General features: G+C 34.2%; 1 protein-coding gene and 1 long non-coding RNA gene across 7 annotated transcripts in view; one reads left to right on the top strand and one right to left on the bottom strand.

Moving 5' to 3' along the window:
• Positions 1-6,545: 6,545 nt before the first annotated feature.
• Liprin-alpha (PTPRF interacting protein alpha) overlaps positions 6,546-23,955 on the bottom strand; it is a 28,823-nt gene continuing 11,413 nt past the window's right edge. Inside the window, exons 2-22 of one of the 6 annotated variants that reach the window (XM_046618561.2) lie at positions 18,438-18,539; positions 18,075-18,239; positions 17,884-17,975; positions 17,632-17,727; positions 15,993-16,224; positions 14,153-14,440; positions 13,904-14,047; positions 12,622-12,781; positions 12,152-12,513; positions 11,820-12,062; positions 11,572-11,754; positions 11,338-11,430; positions 11,002-11,162; positions 10,805-10,852; positions 9,614-9,794; positions 9,384-9,529; positions 9,078-9,290; positions 8,747-9,010; positions 8,503-8,659; positions 7,648-7,764; positions 6,546-7,570 (exon numbers count right to left, since the gene is read on the bottom strand). In XM_046618561.2, the coding sequence (XP_046474517.1) occupies positions 7,481-7,570; positions 7,648-7,764; positions 8,503-8,659; positions 8,747-9,010; positions 9,078-9,290; positions 9,384-9,529; positions 9,614-9,794; positions 10,805-10,852; positions 11,002-11,162; positions 11,338-11,430; positions 11,572-11,754; positions 11,820-12,062; positions 12,152-12,513; positions 12,622-12,781; positions 13,904-14,047; positions 14,153-14,440; positions 15,993-16,224; positions 17,632-17,727; positions 17,884-17,975; positions 18,075-18,239; positions 18,438-18,539 (3,537 nt within the window). In that variant the 3' untranslated portion in view covers positions 6,546-7,480. Of the gene's footprint in view, positions 7,571-7,647; positions 7,765-8,502; positions 8,660-8,746; positions 9,011-9,077; positions 9,291-9,383; positions 9,530-9,613; positions 9,867-10,804; positions 10,853-11,001; positions 11,163-11,337; positions 11,431-11,571; positions 11,755-11,819; positions 12,063-12,151; positions 12,514-12,621; positions 12,782-13,903; positions 14,048-14,152; positions 14,441-15,992; positions 16,225-17,631; positions 17,728-17,883; positions 17,976-18,074; positions 18,240-18,437; positions 18,540-23,955 lie in introns of all 6 variants that reach the window. The other 5 variants (XM_046618557.2, XM_046618558.2, XM_046618562.2 and 2 more) reach the window with 5 other exon arrangements.
• Positions 19,850-23,575, top strand: LOC124215322 (uncharacterized). Its single transcript, XR_006882326.2, has 3 exons — positions 19,850-20,017; positions 20,924-21,080; positions 22,132-23,575. It is a non-coding gene; the product is annotated as an uncharacterized lncRNA (long non-coding RNA).

Below are 23,955 nucleotides of genomic sequence, written 5' to 3'. Positions count from 1 at the left end.
CATGACAACAACTAACACAGACAGCTGATCGCGAACACCATCGATATCGACCGTGACCAACGCATACGAGGACGACGACCCACAACCGGACAAACAAATAGGGAAATGACGTCGACAGGATAACCCAACAACAGCCCTGGGAGAGTATAAAACTGGAGGACCACGAAGAGCGGTTACAAATTGTCCGGCAAAGCGCCGAGTTGCGTCATTATGGTACGAAGCGTTTCTCGTCTAGAGAGAGTTATCGAAATTAGCTTCACGACATTTAGAGAGGAAATTCAAGCAAAGAGCGTAGTCCGAAATTTGAAAAGAGTATAGAAATTAGAGTCCACGATAGCCCGGGACCTCTAGAGGAAATATTGAATAGAGCAGCGTATTTCACCCTTGAGCTGTAGGGAAGTTAGGAGCAGAACCGATAAATTCTGATAGTTTTATTATTTCTTTAATTTTGTTTTTATTTTTTGTTTCTCTACGGTTAAATTTTGTAAAACCATATCATTGTCTACTGACAAAGACCCTTGGACCTGAATTTATCGCTATTAAAACAAGTATTCTATATAAACATACACTCGTCTGTCTCGTCGTCAACATATTTTCGAGCATATAACTTTATCTTGAAAAGGGGAGGGGAATAAACCAACAGCCAGTCAATGTAGTCCCTGGTCTGGAAGGTTGGCGGTGTTTTGGGTCAATAACTCGTAACAAAATACAGGAAGGCGACTTTGTTTATTCCGAGTTCGCGATTAGAAGGGAGTACTGGTTAGCCCGTATCTCCAAATAGGTGACATACGTCTCTCTCACTTGTCTCCAGTTTCAAGCAACGGCCTACAAGCCCTTGTCTTACTGAAGGGAACAACGGGCGGAGGTGCCTGTTTACATATCCAAGGCGGCTTTGGTGATACCCAAGTCCGTGCAGTTCGACTATCCAGGGTTTTTGGGTCTGATAAACCGATCCAGCTTTTACCCATCAGAGGAGGTTCCTTATAAATCTATTGTTTCATCAGAATTTGACAAAGAACACACAATAACGAATTTATCTCATATGCTTCGGCCCCAAGATAAACCGTACCCGTTACAGTACATAAGTATTATTGCCGGATCAACGTTTAAATAATAATTAAAATGTTACACAATATGGCTTCATTGTTTTATCATTATGTGTTTTCTTTGTTTGTTACACGTGACAATTTTACAGATCCACGATCCTTAAGTTGAATAAATTGGTAATTAGATTATATAATTCACTAATTCAATAATAATAATAATAATTTATTACTTTATAATATGTATATTCCATTTGATGTTTTGTTATTATTGTTATTACTATTCTCCGCCTCTTTTCCGTTCTTTCGCCGTATTTTTATCCGATAAGCACTTCTTTTCTTGTTTTATTTTTACATCGAAATTTTTTTATTTTTCACTTTTTATCATAGCCTTCAATGTATATTCGTGCACACACATACACACACGCACGCATGCACGCACGCCCACACACACACACACACACATATATATATATATATATATATATATACGTATAGGTATAATGCTAGTAAATTATGCAGTTGGTATATAAAAATTACAAGGACAGCTTACAATACGTTAGGTGTACACATAGCAATATGTTGTTATTATCATCAATTGTAAATGTGTGTGTATATATACACAGGCTCTCACACACGACGATATATATATATATATATATGTATATATATATATATAATATATGTATATGCATATGCACAGTGCCGTATCTTTGATATATCACATATATACTCGTATATACAAATCATTTCTTTGAAAATGTGCAACATATTGTACGTCGCAATTATGTATATAATAATAATAACAACAATAATGATATTAAGAATGATAATAATAACAGTAACAATAACAATTTTATGTTTTAGTAATGTCATTGCTATTAAATAAATCATATTATGAAATCAATTAGTCACATTAACGTGTGTATAATGTGTACATATTGATTAATATTTATATATACAATATACTCGAGACACGGCGCTGCAGGATTTTGAATGACGTATTCTTTTGATCTTTACTCATTATGCGTTTCTTGAACGAGTGGTAATATATACGCAACATGGTTACGCACTTTGTTATTACACTTTTTTTATTTTCATATTTAAGTTATACTCATACGCAAGTATAAAACAGCCAACCGATTAACAGCGATCATCATCTCGTTTATTATTATTAACTCATAGATTAATCGTGAATTTGTCTATTTTACGTACTATACCGTGATCATCGTCATGGCCTCTATACTCGTATCAATAATTACAGCAACAGTTCGCCGAACCATCAAAGCTGTAAAGAATAATATCTTTATAATTTATCACTTCTGTCACAGAATTGAGTTAACTCGATAATTCAGCCGTTCGTATATTGTATGTTTATACACTAGCATATTCAAGTTTTCATTGCATAACTGCAGTGGTCCAGAATTTCTTCATTTTTTCGCTCTCTCTTCCTCTTGCTTTCTTTATTTTTATTTTTCATTCATTATTAATTTTTTTTTTTCGCTTCTTCCAAGCCTTGGATGTACACGGAGGCAGCACAGAACACCATGTATGCGTATAATGAGTATTTGATAATAAGAATTTCTCAACCGCGTTCAATTTATACACAATAAAGCGGCGAAAATATGTAACGCATCACATTAATTATCTACATTTATACAATTACATGATATTCTAGTTATGCTATGTAATGTATGCATGTATGTATGTATGTATGTATGTATAGGTAGAAACGATCTGAGAGTTAATTTGTTAAATTATAAATTGTATAAATTTTATTATCTTTGTATTGAAGCTTTATTAATAAATTTAATATAAAGGCCATTTATTCATTCAAGGGTTTTGTCAAACTTGACTAGTCACTAAGCGTTACTCTCATTGAACCTCATATCAGCTAGCCAAACATTTTTGCCATTTAAATTGAATTTATTAGAAGGAGGGAAAAAATGACAATGCGGGAAAAAATGTATTTAATGGAAATACGATTCGCTATACTTTGGATTTATATATTATTATTATTGTTGTTGTTGTTGTTGTTGTTGTTGTTGTTGTTGTTGTGGCTGTTGTTGTTATTATCATTATCAGTATTAATAAACTATATGATACTTTAGTTTATGATAAGTACGATTTTTATACAGACAATTGGAATTGTAAAATAAAGGTGAAAATGAATTTCAATATTATAATAATTGAACTAAAATATCTACCGACTTTTTGATCCCCATACATATACATATACAGTAAGTATATAAATATGTCTGTGTGTATGTGTGTGTGGATTTATATACTATATTCAGTAACAGAATGCACCAGTTGGAATACATTTTTTTTAATATTTACACGTATATTTCTTTTTATATGCACATTGAAAACTTATGTAATTTATAAGAAACTTAGAACTAATTTATTTAAACTCTCGATCTTGGATTTGAATAAATGTATAATGACGAAATTTGGTTTTTATCAACAATTATTATACTTCTGAATAAAATAGTATTTTCAGTAAATAAGAAAAATAATAGAACAAAAAAGTTGAACTAATAGATAACTCCGCGGATCTAATTTCACATAATATCGATCTACGCAAATTATGCAATTACTCTGATGTATTGCATGTACAATTGGATCCAATGTGCAAGCAAGACGTCACGAGTTTTGTGCAAATTACCTAATTTTACTTTCCACATTTGTAATTAGTTTTGCAATCATAATATGATCGGCATTAATAAAGCACGCGTTAGCGATAATGTTGTAACAAGTTATGCAATTTTAGTAGTGTGCAATGTATGATCTCACGTCTTACGCTTAACATGCTGTTAACAAACTGTGATATCATATATTGTAATCTACTTGCCGCTTACTTGTGTTCCGTTTATGACAATCAGATCGTTCACGGTAATGCATTAGTGATTTGTACACAATATTATTGATCTTAATACTGCGAGTCATGAGCTTCCGTCAATGTCATCTAGATATGGTCAATTCAAAGCAATTATTGTTATTTTCCTCAACGAAATTCGTAGAAAGACTTCTTTGCTAACAGCACGTCTTTGATTATTTGAGGAAAAGATAAGAAAAGTAAAATCATCGACAACAACAGTTTGACTAATATAATATAAATTGCTGCACCGAATGAAGAAGTATTTTTTTTTTCCGAATTGCTTCGCAGCTCGGACCAAACAGTCCGTCGCATTTCAAAATAAAATCTAATTTTTTTACATGGCTACTAAAATCAGTGCGCATTATTCAACAAACAACGAGCTACCTAATACTTAAATTTCTCATCGTCGTCATCGTCGTTATCATTTTCGGTATCTTGGCGAAACACAAAATAGTCAAATATTTCTCTCCAAATTCTGTATTCATAATATAATATAATTTATACATATAAAAACAATTTTATGATACAAAAAGAAACGAAAAATAATAATGTTTGGTAACTAATATAAGGTCGTTAAAGAGCATGTTTGCATCGGTTATTTTCAAACTATGATTGTTCATTCTTCTACTTTCTGTTTAGTTTTATTCTTCCTTCTGATTAGCCATTGTAATAACCGTTTCGCATATATTTGTGAAGACACATAAGATCGGAAACAGTGAGAAATTCGATTAGAAGTGACGGAAATTAAAAGTATTCGCACATCGTAAAGTAACAATCAGTTATTTACGTATGTTAATTAAAATTGCGAACAACGAAATAGGAAAATACCCGTGAATAAATAATCCGAATAAATTTTAACAATTTTCTTAACACCCGCTGCTCCACGAAATATCCGATTTTATCCAAATGTCAGGTATAAACAATTCATTTTACTCGCCATTTCGTTTTCGCTAAATTTTCGACTTATCGGTCTCAAAGAGATATCATTCTCAAAAGAATGTTCATAGTAGAATGTTAATTTACACAAATCCCCTGTAACGAATATGACCATTGATTGACAAATATCGAAATACGTTTTGTTTGCAAAACGATAGACGTAAGAAAATTACGACATTCAATAACGGGTCATATTCAAATCACACAATTAATCGCATACGGCAAAAGAGTCAAGCAATTGAGTCAGTTAAATTTCCTGGTTTGTATCACTATAAATAACAATCCTGTTATAAACATACGTATGTATATCATGATTTCGCACACACAGCGATTAGCAATTTTTTTTTTTCTATATACATACAACATCTTGTCTGAATCTAAAAAGTATGTTGTTTATATCAATTTTTATTTTTTTTTTTCATTACTCTGATTTATGTATACTTGAAAGCAATAACGATATATCGTTAGGGATAAAGACAAATTGGAATTGACCAATCCCTGGTACAACGTATCTGTGCTGCAAACAGTTTACACGATTAAATATAGCTCGGGGATTTTTACAAAGTTCCAATAGAAGTATTCATAATATACGCACGTATAGTACATGTATATGTATACGTATAACACATTACACGCGGTATCAAAGTACATTTAAAAATGGATTTCTGCGCACTTTGTCACAATCATAATTATTATAATTACATATATGTGCCTATGCGAGATAGAACATGTAGATGAGATATTCTCGTATTATTTATTTTGTTTCTCTTTCTTCCTTCTTCTCTCGTCTCTTAGTTATTTATCTTCTATTAATTTTTTCCTCTTCTTTTTTTCTTTTTTTGGAATGTTCATGAACACTATTAGCTATATATCATATGTATATGGTTAAAAATAACTTCAGTCATTAGCAAGCACTGCAAACTATTCCAAATAGGGTCAAGATATGCATGTATGTGCATAATTTCAATCACGTATACATTATTATACAGATATTTAATATATACCAAGAAATTAAAGGTAATAAAAAAAGAAAAGATGTTGAGCTTTGTTGAATTGTAATAACTGAGTACTTCACGATTCAAATTAAAACGGTAAAACGAAGTAAAAATAATGAAGATGAAGTTAATACTGCGATTTCAATGCGTCTTGTACTGTGACTTTTTTATATGTGGATAATTAAGATGATTTCGGTAAATAATATATTTCTGTGTTATATGATACGGAAGACACGCTTATAAATACGTAATACGTGTATGTATTATGAAATTGTGTTTGAAGAAAAAAAAAAAAAAATGTAACAAACAGACGTATAAATGTATGTATGTTGTATCAATTGCGCATTTAAGCAGTAAGTGATTGTACTTTTTCTTTGTAATTACATATACCTATTATAAATATGTATTCATGTGTGTACATGTACATATAATATATATATATAATGTTTTACCTGGTATAGACTTATAATCATTGATAAGAGACTGGCAGTTTTTCATTTTGTAATACATACATACATACATGTATAATAGTGGTTATAAAAGTTTTAGTTTCATTTAAATACAAAAATCAAGACCCTGTCCAAGAAGTTTGACAGCGCTTCCAGTAGATATTATTATTTCGCAGGGGAAACAAATATTAACAACAATGATCTTTTTTCAGTATCAACAACATTAACAACACCAGCGTAACTTATCGTCATTCACTGCAATTCTTTTTATTCTGTTCTTTTTGTGATCTTTTTTTTTTTTTTTTTGCATTTTTCTCTCCATATATTTCTTTCCCTTTTTTACTTCATTTACACGTTTTGCTATTATCGTTATTATTAATATTATTATTGTATAACCAATAATTATTATTCATTATCATATATTTATAATCATAAATTTTTCCTAATTACAACACCTATGGCATCTTTCGCACACGCCTCATTCAAACGCTTGTCATAATTTTTTTTTCTTTTCGTTTTTTGTTACCTTTTTCTATAAAACGTTGTTTATCATTTCATCTTCTCAATCATTATGTACGTTTTTTTTCTTGATATTCCTTTTTTTTTTTTTTTAGACACACGCTAACATTATTGTTCTTTGATAATGTCTTCTAACTGCAGTCGTTTACATATTATTGTTGCTATTATTATTATTATTATTATTATTATTATTATTATTATTATTATTATTATTATTATTATTATTATTATAATATTTTATATTATTATTGTTATTATTGTTATTATTATTATTAATATTAATATTATTATTCATATTAGTCTGTCCTGTTTTTTTCTTCGTTAAAAATAATTCACCAAAATTTAACTCCGTTGAAATTGAAATTAGGAGGGAAAAAATATGAAGAAAAAATAATAATAGCAATAAAGAAAAAAATTAAATTGATCTACGTCCTCTCATTTAAAAATTATGTATAACAGCATGTTAAGTGTATGCAGCATAGCTAAAGGAGTGATATTTAAAGCTCATACAACTTGGGTGACGCGAAACACGCGCAGCAGCGCACATTCGAACACAGATATACACGTGCGCAAACGTCGCGCACAGATATTAGCTGGGGTTTTAGACTAGACATGGTGAGGGTGAAGATGAGACAGCCTCGAGTTTGAAGGGCTCGATCAAGATTTAAGACTATTTGATTCGTCCGGTCGCCTGTCGGTTCCTACCGCCACCAAATTTCCGAACTCTCTTTCGAGTAGCTGCCTAGCCTGGAAGGAAAAAAAATTATACGTCGAGAGCAGGGAATTTACAAGGAATCGAAATGAAGGAAAGGAAGAAACCTTACCTGGGTATTTTGGGTAGGAATTTGTAGGGCGAGAGCGAGACTATTTGCGTCAAAACTTTCGTCCAACGCTATCAACGCACCGTGTACACCGGATTCCAGAAGATTATCACCGTATTCCTAGATAAATAAATTTCAGCGTGTACAGGAAAGATGGAAGAGACGACGTCGATATAACGAAAGACTTGTACTATTTTTACGAACCGAGTGCGCAAAATTCATTTGGCGTACCCAAATGAGTGCCGAAAATAGCAGATTCCCGCACTAGTTTGGCATTTGAACCAAAATATATTTGGTTGCATTGTAACTTAATAGGTGATGGCACTTGCTGCATTCACATAAGTCAGATATTACCTATCCACACGCGTGACACACGTGTTTTTTTCCATCGCCTATGAAGGGAAATTTCATTTGAGAAGCCATGAACGTACTGCTGGCAGTGTGTAAAATTTCGGTTAGGTAATTACTTGATGGCACGATACGTGAAATCGGGTTATTCAAAAGTGCGCATGCGCCAAAACAGCCATGGTGCGGAAAATCGGGCATTTCAGTAGTCCGCATGCGCCAATACCTTTTACCGCACTGTTCGTAAATTGGAAACTTTATGCATGTTGCTTATATTTTTAAAATCGAACTTTCCAAGCAGATGTTGTAAAAAAATTCTTACCTTCTCCTCGAAAAGTGTCAGGGACGTTTTGAACTTTTAAAACAGTTCGAAACTTGCGGATTATTTGGAAAAACCACCAGTGCGGGAATATAATATTTTGCGCATTCAATTGGGAACGCAAAATCGAATTTCGCGCAATCAGTTAGGATAAATACTTAGCGCAGTAGTTGCGCAATCTGCTATTTACTCACTTTTAAACCTATAGATTGTATGAATCTTATAACGCGATCGTTACTCCAAACCAGAACGTCGACGTTTGCTGTCTCAGCGATTCTGCGTCGCTCCTCCCACTGCTGCCGATCGTAATTCAACCTCTTCAGACAGGATATACCGTACTGTAAACTCGTTCTAGAAGACACGTTGTCGGTGTGAATTTATGTTTGACGGCGAAAGAGAGTGCATGAATTAAAATAGGTAAAAGGACACATAGAATACCTGTGAAAGCTATCGACCATCCTCAACTGCCCTCTGAGATCCTTTTTGGTCAAGTGATCGAGCATTCTTGCGTCTACAAGGCACTCCATAAAGGTGGATCGGTATTGAGGGAGTCCAAGACTGGGAAGCCAGACGTTGCCTATCCATTCATGGTTCATGTCACCGAAGGCCAGGGTGGTGCGCGAAGTTTTTGGTGCAGAGGGGCTGGTGAGGGAGACCATTTCTTGTATGGCTAGTCTGAGCTTCAAGCGGTGTAAGGGATTGCTGTGGACATTGACATAGCTCAGTGATCGCCTGACGGCAGATCGATGCTACGGTTTTTTATATGTACCTGATTCCTATCTCTCGCTGTATTTCGGTATCGCTCAGAGCGCTCATTATCGCTCCGCTTTTAACATTCGCCCGACATGCGGCGACATACCAAGCAGGCATTCCTACCCACAATTCGAGCCAAACTACTATTGTTGGTCCATTCCACAGAGCGAAAGGAGTTCCCGCCTTCATGGCACCAGCCAAGAGTTCGTGTCGAGAAGAGTCTAGTATACTGTTAAGAAATTAATCGATATATTGTGACACCGCTGGGTAAAGCTAAGCAGAATTACACGGTAGATTGATTGATGGAAAGAACTAAACGAACCTTTTCTTTTTCCTATGATCGAAGTCACCTTTACCACCCAATGTTCCAGCCAGCGAAATGTTGTCTCCATAATCAGGATCAGCTGGTGTGCTTGCACCACCCATTCCCGGAACATCCCCTGGCATGGTGGTGTCCTTTCCTTTGACCTGTAAAATAATTTTTTTCATAGAAACAGCAACAGTCGTTGTTTATTAATTCAAGTATCTACACTTTGATCAAGAAATCTTCACCTTTTCCTTTTTACTAAAGAATCTTCCAAGACTGCTCTTGATGCCCTTTTTCTTTTGCGCTGCGGCGACGGCGGCGGCCGTTGCCGGACTCATATTGGCCTGCATGTGAAGATGCGAGCTGGAAAGTTGACCGATGGGAAGTCCGACACCGCTTAGATTGTTTTTGTGCAAACTGTCCTGGCTGCTGTGGCGTGAGGACAATGGAGAAGGGGGAGTCCCAGAATTGAGTGCGCTGTTGTTATGTTGTCCATGCCTGCTTGCATGGAGCGCTAATCTAGTCTCTAATTTTCTACTCTAGGATACCTTACTATGCGGAGCTACTTGCTCTTATCTCTTTTTTTCGTATAGGTAAATATGAACATACTTAAATGATTGTATATGTACATATGAGTGGTAATAATGTGTGTGTCGGTGTACGTATTTATATTTGATCATGCAAGACTAGGGAACTTACAGAAAACTTGTGCGATCGTTGAATATACTACTGTACCAGTGAGCGATAGCGGTATACTCGAAAAAAATAAATAAATAAATAAATAACAAAATCAAACTTATAGAAGAAGCTTTACTGTTTCAAATTTATGTAAAGTACTCCGAAGTTCGTTTAGTAATGATACTAATAATTGAAAAACAAAAACAAAATAAAAAAATTAAAAATTACAGAAATGGAAAGAAAAAAAACAAAATGAAAGAAGAGAACAAACAATATTGTTATAAAAATAATACCTACTCGAAATTACACGTAAGACAGAAAAACCTGTAAACATTGCTGTCTGATTAACTGAGATTAAAGAGTAAAAGAAAAAAAAAAGAAATATTAATTTAAAATAATAAAGCAACCTTTTTCTTCTCGGAGTAATAGACATGTGTAATTCCTTTCTTTCCATAAGTTCCCTTGTTTGTTTCAGATTTCGATGCTTGTCATGAATGGGGCAGGTTTGTCGAAGTAACTTTTCGTTCGAATTATTATTTATTATTTTATCCGACAACTGATATACTCTCTGATCTCCCGCTCCGCTTCTTTTCTCCGACGAATTTTTTATTACTCTCAGCTCGTTACTTTGACTTTGATTTGACGAAATCGAGCTCGAGTCGCTGTCATCCCTTTCATGTTGGCATACCTCGTTTAGATACGTTGTGCACAACGGTACGTTATACGAAATGCATGCAGTATTATAAGTTTTATTTAACCTGTGCACGGAGTAACCGCTACTCGGGAATCCACTTTGCCCTGTGCGTCTGACAGCATGAATATTAAACAACAAGTGTAAAAATTCATAGTCTCTTCCAAAGACGTTAAAAATAAAAAAGGGTTACCGATTGTTTCAGTTATTTTTACATTACCACGCCGACCACTCCTGTATGTAACTTTAATCATTGTCGCATACCTTCGTAACTCTTCTTGACTGTGCGCCAGCGCCTGTGCGACTCGTTCCAATCGCAACGACCTGGCAGTGAGTGGAGATGCAGCGCCGCTTCCTCCGCTCCCTCCTCCACCGGTGCTGTCTCTTTCACTGACCGAATGTAATTCCTCTCCAGACAACTGCAGCTGCCACAGGCAGAAAGCATTATACCATTTTCGTTAGACTATTAACGAAATATAATCAACAGTGACTCGGTTAGTTTCCGGAGTTTGTGCAAGCAGTCGAGAAATCATACTTGATAGAACAAATTTTACAATTCAACTACACGCTAAAGCAAAGAATGATTATTTAACAACAAACCTGGCTTGCCGGAAGGGACTCTGAAAGTTGGCCAGGACTGACGAGAGTTGCTGCGTACTGATGGAGGTGTGCTGGCGACATTGAAGCTGGTGCCTGTGTCAAAAATCGTTACATCAAAATGGGCAACATTTTTTCCATCTCCCCAATAGATCGATTTAAGAGAAATTCTCACAATTCCCAAGCGAATTTAACGAGATTCCTGCAACTTAACGACTGTCTATAATTAAAACTCACGGTGTGATATTTGTGAAGATAATCTCTGTTCGGACTGTGATGTGATTTTGGGGTCGAACGTCCGCTCAACGGTGGCGAAGCTCTCTCCAAACTTCGCCCTCGTGCAAGAAGGTTCATGTGTTCCAAACTTCCAACTCGAGACTCAAGTTCCTCGGCTCTAGCTTCCGTACTCTGTTTTTCCTCCTGAAATACGGCAAGTTCGGTATTAGATTTGAAAATTTGTGGCGCACAAATCGCGCTTATCTTACCTGTATCAATCTGATTTCATTATTTATAGCGTCTAATTGTTCTTGAAGCATCAACGCGAGAGTTTGAGCATCCGTATGACCCGTCGGACTGATAACATCAGCGGCTGAGCTAAATATGCTTTCATTATCTCCGTCCCCTTCAGCGTCACTCGAAACATCAAAGGCCTGCTGTACATTGGCCAGCACGTGGGCTTGTTGTAATTTCTCCCATTCCTGTTCGGCTAACGTTCGCGCAACGTAACCCTATGAACAAAAACGAAAACCGTGTGACCATGACGTTGTTCCACTGGCCGGAAGGACCGATTTGGCCGTGTCTTGTCCCGGTATTCTACCTTTGTGGAATCGTCGTCCATCGGCGGTCGCTTCACTCCTCGTCTTGGTAACGAATGTGTATCGAAACTGCTGTGACTAGCGCTTCGTGAAAAGCTACCGGGATCGACGACGTTCGGTGAGAGACTTCTGGTCAATGCATCGGTCTGTTGAATGTTAAAGGCTATTTCTTGTTGGAGCATTTGACGTTTAACATTGTCAATTTCGAGCCTTGCTTTACCAAGCTCTTTGACAATCTCCGTCTTTTCATTCTGCAGTTCCTCGGCGATCTTTCTTGTTTTTTCAAGCTCTTGGGTGAGCGCATTTTTCTCCTCCAAAGCGTGCATTCTCTCCTTCAAATGAACTTGTAATCTCTCGTTAGATTCTGAAATTTGATAATTGATATGAGAACAAAGGTTTAAACGACAAATAAACAAGGAATCAAACGCTCCGGGCAGTATTAGAGGATTTAGTTAACGCTGGCAATCTTTACCAGATAACAGCTTGTCGACCGTTGTACTCAATCGAGTATTATGCTCCTCGTTCATTTTTAGCCGTTGATTTAATCTCATTACTTCTGCATTCTTTTCCTCTAGCTGCGCTTCTAGCCTTTGAATTCTGTCCTCCGCGCTACCGTGTCTCTCTTGAGCCTGCTTATAACATTATAAGAATATTGTATTTAACTAGTTCGTTTACCGAATAGTTTGTGAAATTTTTTTTAAGTAATCGCAACAACGATTCCATCATACATATGTGCCCTGATAAAAATGTGTCACATACATATTTGTAAATGATACGATTATAAAAAAAAGTTCAATGCTTTGCAATCGTTACAACGTCGTCTTGTTTCTTTTCATTACCTTATCCAATTTCAATATTAGTTGTTTTCATGAAAAATTTCAAGTAATCAATAAAGACAAAAGGAGATTTTTGATTTTAGTTAAATGAAGAAAAAGAGATTACGAGCAGTGAATAACGACGTTGAATCGTATTTACCTACATTACGTAAAATGATATTCATTCACCAGTGTAAAGCAACAAGTAGAACGGTCACAGAGCTTAGTTTAATTAAGAAAGTTGCAAAAAAGAGTTTCATGTATTCAAAGATTAATAGTAATCTACTGAAAACATTTTTAACTAGTGAACGAGTCTCTCTACACTGATGAATGGTAATGCTTGATTCTTTCTATTAGTAACTAGTGGTAAAAGTACAGAAAATAACATCAATTAAAAATAATATGTGTCATGCGATTGATGGTGATAGACATAAGCGTGCGATAATAAACGAGCGTGAAATAAGAAGGAATAAAAAACACGATTTCCCATACCTAGTGTGTCAAGGTATATCGAGGACCAGGTAGCGCTCTCACATCTCCACACTGCGACCATACCCTGTCGTACGATATTAACGCAGTATTTGAATAAACTCTACCTGGACTTGAGCTACCTGGTAATCTGTTAACCTTGCAAATTCCATATTTAAGTATCGAATTTTAAACAGCCTACGATCTATCTATCGTATAAATCTATGTCTAGATATGTATAAGAAAATTGATGTGATTGAAATAATAAAGCCGCTAAATAAAAGACGTAGCGACAAGTAATAATAATGAAACTAATTTTAAGCAGACTGTAATATATACATGTAAATATAAAGAAATAAGAGAGTGATAACAGAATAAACAACAGTAGATGAAAAAGTAAGAGTGTAGAAACGTAGATAGGCTAGCGAGCGAGCAGACGTAGCAGTGTGGTGATATGATTCGCCTGCGTACCTGGTTGGGCCTCCTCACCTGGGTCAGAGCCTCCATCCTCTGCTTCAGCTGCTCTTCCATTTCTGGCAGTTTCGAATACTGGGCAAGTTTTTGTTCAGCTAATTCAAGCTTCTCTTGTATGGCAGCTATTTTTTCTTCTTGTAGCTAATTGAGACAAGATCATACGGATAAATACGCGATTATTAGGAGAAGTTTTCAATAGCGAGAAAAAAAACAAATTAAATTCCGATTGAAAAGTAACGATTATACCTTAAGCTGAGCTTCTTTGTGCTGAAGCTCTTGCTCCAATTTTTCGTTAAGATCGTGAAGACTAGTCGATTCTCTTTGAGCGTTAAGATATCTCTTTTCCAGCGTTGTTATCCTCTCCTCCTGGTCCTCCTTCTGCGCCACATTTTCCCTGAGATCTCTCTGCAGCTTGACGTTACTCTCCTGTGATTTCAAAAGGTCTTTTTGCGCCTTAGATAACGTTTCTTCGAGTTCGGCTACTCGCCCGCTCATTTCTGCTACCCGACGCTGCCATGTACTTAATTCGTTGCTCTGAAATAAACCGTACAATAAGAGTCGTATGAATATTATCAATTGTTAATCAAAACTGGACGGCAATAATAATGTAGAGGGTTTGATAACGGATATACGTAACATGTTATATTGATTGGAAGAGTTGGTTTGTAAGTGTTGTTGGTACATGTTCAATATTTATTAGGAAATCGTTTACACCATATCCGCGCTAAGTCATGCGTAATCATACAAAAAATATCCGATTCACTAATTATCATTCCACATTTGACAGCGCATGCAGTATATAATTAGTAATTTCATTAATTTCTCAAAATCTCGCTCACGCAAAGAGAAATAGAGAGAGAAAGAGAGAGAGAGAGGGAGATTCAGATTGATCGAGCGAATGAATGAGGCAGCGATGAATAACTAGTTACCTAATTCAAAAATTTTACGTTCTTCAATCCGTTCTACAAGCCTATGAAAAAATAATGCTATCAACAAATCCACAAACGATCTATCTATACCAACATTCATATACGTAGGCAAAGATTGACGTTCATCAAATGCTTTGCATATATCGCCCACATTATTTAAAAGAAAGGGGAAAAAACATTTGTTAGACAAAAAAAAGAACAAAACCGGAAAAATAAATAAATTAATGAAAATGAGAAACAACAACATACAATTACAGCTCTGACTTACGGTGAAGATGATGTTTTAATATGGATTTACACTTTTACACTAATGCCCTACCTTTGTACGATGTTCGAGCGTGTGAGACACGTGTCAAAACACGTTTAGCATATAACACGTGTAAACAATATTCGCAAAGACAGAGAGTACATGGTGGACCGTTTCATAGTTTAGATAATCAATGTAATATACTATAAATTCCTACAGTTTTGACAAAGGATTATTTATTTAGTCAATCAAATTCAAAGCTTAATCACATTTCTTTGTTTAATCAATTATTTCATACCGTTTTTCTGATCCGGGACACGTTCAATGTGGATACAGATAACTTTTTGGACAAGGTTGTTTGTTCTTTTTTTCTTTTACTCTCTCGAGTCTGTGCGTGATGTATAAATAGAAAAAGTCTGCCGATAGAGTGGCCAATCCAGAATTAGAATCCCAAGGAACGTTAGAAAGATTTACGTACATACATCCTATTGACCCAGCCAGAAATTTATCTTTGAATGATTATAGAGAGTAAACGTCGTCTACTTCCTCTCTTCATTCATCTTATGTCATACGTTAATATAAGTTTGACTGCGTCGGTTCATCGACCGTTATAAACCCTTATGAGTACAGGGTGTATAAAAGAATGAAATTAAAAGAAACGTATTTTTTTCGTATTCCTTTTCGATAAACCGCGATGTGCGACGAGCGATACCGAATGTATAGCGATGTCTAAACGAGGAAGACAGAAGCATAGTAACTAAATAAGATTTGGTTAAAAAATGTACGGTGAGTAATCTAAACGTAAGATGATTATCGCAACAATGGAGAGTTGTTAGAGGTTGTAATTATTATTATTTTCAAGTTTAGTGATCTGACCGTCAGTCAAAGTTTTTCTTATTATTTTGCATACCTGCTTATCAACGGTAGCCTGCAAGTCAATTACTCTTACAGCAGAGTCTTGCTCGGTGGGATCGAGGCTGCCGTTGCTTAGCCTGGTTGACCCAGAGTTGGAGATACTTTGGTTTTGTAGTTGCTGCTGCTGTTGTTGTTGTTGTTGTTGTTGTTGTTGTTGTTGTTGTTGTTGTTGTTGCTGTTGTTGATGGTTCCCTTGCTGGTCTGCATGATTCTGCCCGATCACAACACTACATTCAGAATGCCTCGCTTTGCTCGCATTTTTGCACATCATCATCATCATAATACAATATCGTCATCGTCATCATCATCATCATCATCATCCAGTATTCTCTACGCTCTACGACTATATCGTACGTCGATTAATAAGACAACCGTATTTTCTCTTTTTTATACTACACAACGTGGGGCGTATAAATCTTATATCTGTATAGGAGTGTTTGCGATGCATTTATTACAGTGATATGTGAAAAGAAATCAAATCGGATAAGAAAATAAAAATGATTTCATTTATTACTCGTACGCACATTCAAAGTCTGAGAAGATCCGTTTCGTTTGTTATCCATGTGATTGTAAAATACGCGAAAACTACAGAGTAACAACCTAATTTTTACTACACTGATATTAATTCTTTGCCTACGAAAAAGGATACTTTCCTAATTCGAATTTTATCAAAGCGATAACGTATTTATGCAATTCGATAAAATTATTCAACTGTTTATAGTGAAAATTTATACGTGTAATGATAATGTACAAATAACTTTGGACAAATACGAAACGACACCGATATTATTATATAATATAATGTATGTAAACAGATGCGAGTACAATAAGAAAAAAGATATTATAATATTCTCTCTTACATATCCGAGCAAAAATTATTTTCTCCACGTTTTTTATTGTTTTTGATTTGTTTAATGATAGAAAACAAACAAGTGAGAGAAAGTGAAGTTGTAAAGACAGAGGACAAAGAGAGAGAGAGCAAAGTAATAAAATACCATTCAGTCACAGCTAATAATTACAATCAGCCCTGCATTGTTTGCACAAAAAAGACTCAAACGGAGAATTCAAATAATCAGCAACACCACGTGTACGTGTAATAATCATATACCTATATTCGTATCAACGGTATAGAAAAAAAAAAAAAAAAACTCAATTCAAGCTGTTACGTACGTATAAGCAATTTCAAAAACAGTAGTCGACAATACGCAATCGATAATAATTTCATACGGATCGAAAATACATAATGATAATAATAATAACAACAACAACAACATCAACAACAATAATAATAATAGTTATAATTTAAAGACTAGCATGCGAAAAATAACGAAATGAACATATCGACATGGTTTTCATGTATTTTAAATGCAATATTCTATGTATCAATATACATAGACATACTTTGTATATATACACACACACACGCATGTACGTGTATTTATGTAAGCTACTGCGCATTCATGATATCACGTGTATCTTATCGATGGTGTGTGTGTAAGGTGAATCGATAGATACACCGTAACATAAGTATGAGTATAATGTATATGGAAATGTTTATGTAAGTTATGTTACGTTATGAGTATATTCGAATATTCGTTACCGACGTAACGTTACTATCGAACATGTCGGCTTACCTTGTTTTGCTGCTGACTATCGTCAGTCTGACCATTCTCCTTAGGTCTATCGTCAATCGACTTGGGCTGATGTCCGCTGATTTTATACTGCTGAAGCTGCGGGAGTAAGAGAATTGGTATAATTTTTTTTTTTTTTTTGTCATCAGTTAAGAAATGGCTAAAGAATTGACTGTTTCCCCAATCATATTCGCATGCATCCTGAACAATGTAGGATTAAATATAGGTAAAGACTATGAAACGACAACGAGTTACACTTTTGTCAACTTCACCTCTTCTTTGGTATGGGCTAAGTCTTCCTCAAGCGTAGTATTTCTTTCTAGGGCGACTCGCAATCGTTCTCGCACCTGAAATTATGGTCGTTGTAAATGTTGATAACACGATTATGGAATGCTCGATGGGTAATACACTGGCGGGTCGATAAGCGCCGATAAGTAGATTCTTACCTTTTCGTCGAGGGCTTTGTGATGCTCGAACAGGCTTTTCAACGCCTTCAGTACTTCCACCTCTGACGATACTCCTGACTGTGCCGCGGCCTGTCTTTTCACCACCGTCATCCTCAGGGAACGTTCGTGCCTCGATACTAGGCATTCTAGATGTTCTAACAAGAGCTGAAGGCGGAGGAAGAAAGAAAGAAAAAAAAATCAGTTTTCATTCGTTATAGAGTATTCGATGCTTGTATCTTTAGCACTTCAGCGTTTATGGTAAGATAATGAAATCGTTGGCTTCATTTCAATTTAAATTCAATGAAGATGTTAGATGGAAGAAAATCAAACGACATAAATTGTTATAAATTTTTATCCTCATACCCTGGTGTTGTTCCTTTCAGCTTTTAATTCGGATATTTCCTCCTCCCTTTCGAGAAGACTCTCCCTTGCCGCTGTCAACTCTTTCGTTAACTGAGAGAATTCCTGAAACATCGACAAAGAAAAAGATGATAATTTAGGATTCAGAATCTAATATATTACTATTTCTTCTATACAATATCTAGCTGTATTTATATACCGATTATAAGAGGAAAAAAATACATTCCACTCGTCACAACAAAATAAAAACATGACATGATTATTTTTTATATTCTAGTTTATAAGAATATTTTCGCAAGTAGATTTCCCCTCGAACGTAATAAGTAATGTATGACAAGCAGTTTCTGTTTATATATATATATATATACACAAACTAATATACAACAAGTGATTAGGAAATTAAAAAATTTCCATACTTTGATACAAATATACACTTTCAAGTGTATCATAGCTCGCACGAATTTTCGTGTAAAAATCGATTTATCATCATTGCTAATATTAAAATCATCAATAATTACATTACTATATTTTTTTTTTTTTGGGTATTCATCGAGAATTATTTTTTTACACACGTAAATAAATAAGTAAATATATATAAATATATCCTGTAACTTGGTGAGTCGATAAATGTATGAAAATTGAAAGAACCGTAAAAGAGAAAAAAAGAATGTCATAAAACGCAAAGATCTAAATCGTACATCTTTTAAGTGCAAATTCTGTCATACATCTGTAGAAGGAAATGAAAAGAAAAACATGCACATAATCTATTTTTATTATATAGACACGATAGATGAACGAAATGCGAGTTGGTTGCTCTGTCAGTCAGTAAGGTGCTGCGTATTGATCAAGCGAAAGAGAAGGAGAGATATTCAAGGTTCAAAATCACAAACATTTAGTATATATTATAGTATTGAAAAAAAAAAAAAAAGGAAATCGATGTAGCACAAGAAAAGCTATCAATACAAAATAATAATAACAATAAGAATACTAATAATAATAACATTATCACGAGAGAATTGTTGCAATTGAATTCGATGCTGCTATTCTTCGTTTTTCTGATTAGAAAGAGAGAAAAAAGTAAAGAAAATTCTATTTGGCAAAGTTGAGAGGGGCTAATATTCTTGCATACACTCAGCGGCGTGTGAATAACGCGTAAAAAAAAGGTAGAAGGGGGTGAAAATACAGGGTTGCTATCGCGAGGTAAAGGGTGCGGTGTGCGTAAAGAAAAACGCGATTAATGAGGTGCAGAAAATGATTAAAAGCAAAAAAAAAAAATTAAACAAGAAAAAATCCTCAAAGACAGTTGCATTTTTTTCTCAATTTGTTGCAGAAACGCATGTCGTAGAAAAAAATGTATATATATATATATATATATCGGTTATAATCTTATCGTATATTATCGCAGATGACGCATCACCTCGATTAAAATATGATGAAGAGCACAAGAGCAGCGTTTTTTCGTGCCATTTTCATTGTCTGGAGGTAAATTCGGGTTCGAACCGGTTATTATAAAATTATTGCCGTTCGATTTGCGGAAAAGAAGCTGCTTGAGATGATCGATCGGTTCAGCTATTTTATCGATGGTAAAATTATTATTATCATTAACGGATGTGGTGCACATTGCTGAAAATAATCCGCTGGCGGATCCCGAGGTTCTATAAGTATAATGAAAAGTTTCATCGAGTGTTGTTTTTTCATCCGTCGAAATGTTGCTGTGAAAATCGGCGGTAGGAACAGTTTCATCAGCTGCCATGGACATTTCCTTGATGATCTCTTTTTTAAAAATATTTTTTATCGTTTCAAAAAAAGCCGTTGAGATTTAAATCGTTCAAGATGAAAAAAAAAAAAAAAAAATCCGTACACTTGTTATATACATTAATCTCACACTGATGAATATTCTGCATTTTTCAAAATTCATTCATTTCACTAAACTCGTTTATAATAATATAGATTCGAAATTCAGTGACTTCATTGAACGTTGATTTGTAAAATTCATTCGCTGATAAATCTGAGTAATCGTTTTCATCGGAATCATTTTCAAGTTCATTTCGTTTTAAACTATACAATATTAATTTTCACTTCATTTATAAAGATTACTTCCTTTATTATGTTCCAGTGTGAAGCGAAGTGTACTTGTATTTTTATTGTACAAGCTTCTTTATTTATTTTGCTTTTATCGCATTCTTTGACAAATTTTACTAGTCGGCGTTACACCGTAGAAAAAAATAAATAAATAAATAAATAAAAAGAAGAAGAAGAAGAGGAGAACTTTATACCCCGTGTTTGAGAAGCAGTTTCCGTTTCCGTCTGCACGTTTATTCCAAGATATAAAGTGATACGTGCCACGAGCCCGCGAGTACTATTTTTATACATTGCTCTCTTTACATCCCTTCCATATTTTTTATTTTCATTATTTATTACTTACGCACGCTCTATACGTACTTCATGCGTATACCTATATATATGTACGTTTTATGTATATATTACAGGCACGAGTGCAGACCGTTACATGAGAGATGGCAATGAAGGGTAAAAAAAAAAGAGAGTGCAGAGATACTCCGAGAGATATTCAGCGATGGTAGAATAAATTTTATAAATTATCTGACGTATGGGATGTGAAAATTTGTCATTTATACATTATTACAGGTATGTATATATTAGACTAGTTTTTTTTTTAAGTTTTATATATATACAAGAGAGAAAAAGTTACAAAAAATAGGGCACCCTAGTATATATGTATATATCTCTGTACACATTGTTTTACATCCCGATAAAATGGTTCTATCTATATAAATAACGTTATGTAGAAGAGATATTCATATTTACATGAAAATAATAACCGCATACGTCACGCGATGTATGTACAATGTACATAAATAAAATGGGAAATACACGTATAATACAAATAATAGGTACTAAAGACAGACAAATGTATCGATTTTACGGTAAAACATAAAGTAAAGTATTTATTACGTATCTATAATACGATTCGAAGTAGCATCTTTAAAATAAAAGGTTTAAAAAATTGGATTCGACTATGATAAAAAAAAAAAAAAAATAAACGAAATTCTATAAGTTGTTGAAAAATACAGAGAAATAACGAAAGCTCCTGATGTTTGAAAATTTTGCTCTCATTGGCGTATCGCTGGTTGCCGATATTAGGGCGTCGCAAAAATGTAAGAAACGATGTTGAAGATGATGAAAAGAGTAAAAAAAAAAAAAAAAACTCGACAGAATAAGATAAAGATCAATCGATTCGTGAAATCGTTACACTAATTGTTATACACGTATCAATTCTTTATTTATAACACAAGACACGGCAAAACTTCTTTTTTTTCCTAAATTCATTCACTACGCATTAGATACAAATATAATAATTCCTATTGGTGAGAAAGGAAACAAAAAAAAAATGACCCAAGAAAAACAGATGGAAAGAAATAGAACAAAGTTAAAAGATTATACATAAGATAAGAAATAGATTGAAAGCGACTTTTTAATTACAGATTTAATTTATTCTGCAATTTATTGTCTCTCCTTTTTTTTAAATATATTTTTATCATTTTGTCATTTTATATATATACTTTAACGCAGCGATATTTATATTATTAATTAATAATAACATTGCAAATCTGTGAGAAGAAGAATTTTATCCTCAAAACTTAGGGTTTCATCCTGTAAAAATTAATATATTTTGCAGGTAAACGAAACGCGGCAAAAAAAATGTCTGCATCACAATCCGCTGCGAATAACGAACACAACACACAGAATAATTTGAATCATCATTTTTATCGTTCAAAATATAATTAGGAATATCGCAAAAATGAGATGAAAATCGAGACGTGAGTTTAGTTAATAATTGTTCTAACAAAGTGAGGCAATTGCTGTATATTAAAAATTTCAAATCATCCGCTCATTCTCTCTCTCAAAAAAAAAAAAAATAAAATAAAAAGAAAGAATAACGAAAAATAAATTTCGCACATTTCGTTGCATAAATAAAATCTACGCAACGTTGAATATATTATTGAAAGATGGAAAAAAATTACATTTAACTACTTATTTTATTTTCTTTTAAACCGTCATTTTACACGTTCATTCGCATAACTGATAAATGTGACACAAGTAATTTTACTCTTTAATCATTTATTGTACACAATTTTATAACTGAAACTACGACGGACTGTTAGCTCGACGAACTCAAATACCGGACTGACGTATACATAAACTCTACCCTCGACTATACGACATACGTACAACGCGTAAATATATACCCGTATAGTAAAATATAAGGGGTGCAGGTGGAGGGATAAAAGAAAAAAAAAAATTTAAATAATAATAATAATAAAAAGAAAGAGAAAAAACACACCCCTTCTTTTCATCCCTCGTACTGCATGTGCGTGACGTATACCGTGTACATATATATGGTCAAGGGCTCTGATCATATGCGGAAGAAAAAAAACGGAATCTGTAGCAATAGTGGCTACACTGGATTTGAAAAGTATTCTAGACTCTAAATTTTGGTAGAAAAGTTGTTTTAGAGTATTGCTGGTATTTTAAAATGTGATTTTTTATTAGATTTAGGAAATTTTCATCGATTCGTAGTTTGGATTTTTTGTTTTTCTTTCCCTCCCGGTCTTCTTGTCGAAATGGAAAGATTAAAGAAGAAAAAAGAAATATTTTAAATAAATAGATCAAACATATTACGAATGTATAACGGATGAAAAATACGCGTTGTTTTAAATAGTATGCATGTATTATATAACAAAGACATGCGTACGAAAGACGATAAGGATATTTATACCGCGTTTATTATTGCGTGCGTTAATTTGTTGATAAATAGGTAGAATGTATGAAACGAGCGATTAAAAGCGCAATTGGAGCTTATTATATATAATCTCCAACGCACATGACATTGGCATTGTGATTAAATAATACACATTTATCTTTTTATTATAATAAATTGTGCGTTAAGAAAAATCTAAACTCTTTATACATAAAATAGATAGATAATTTTATACAACTACACGTAAGTATGTAAATAAACCTGCGAGAAATTATTGCACAAACGCGAATATATTTATTATTGTTTATACGTGAAATACGTTTATCAAACACCATGGGACGATATTCAATGAGGTAATCAAATTTATATAACTTTTATGTACGTTTATACAGTAAAGTTAATTAATAGATTCCCAGTGGTTAACTATTTTTTTGAAATCAAAACCGGAACAAGTTTCCTTTCCAAGCAAATCTTATACATCCAATGACTAGCGACGTAAATGACGGGAAAAACAAACGATACGTTGATCATGGACACATAAAATTCATCATAGAAAAAAAACTTGTTGCTTTTTATGACACACCGATGTCACGTTTCGAGAACCTCGCTGCCAACTAACTTCGTCAATCTCGTTCCACAACTGAATAAAGTTTATACGTCTGCGATCGGCAAATGGTCGGGAAAAATTGACAGCATAAAGTTCTTGCAAAGTTACAGGTCGTTTTCTGACAACCAGCGCTA

Source organism: Neodiprion pinetum, chromosome 3 (assembly GCF_021155775.2).
Source record: "Neodiprion pinetum isolate iyNeoPine1 chromosome 3, iyNeoPine1.2, whole genome shotgun sequence".
NCBI classification, from domain to species: domain Eukaryota; kingdom Metazoa; phylum Arthropoda; class Insecta; order Hymenoptera; family Diprionidae; genus Neodiprion; species Neodiprion pinetum.
This window is presented reverse-complemented; position numbering and strand designations above follow the sequence as displayed.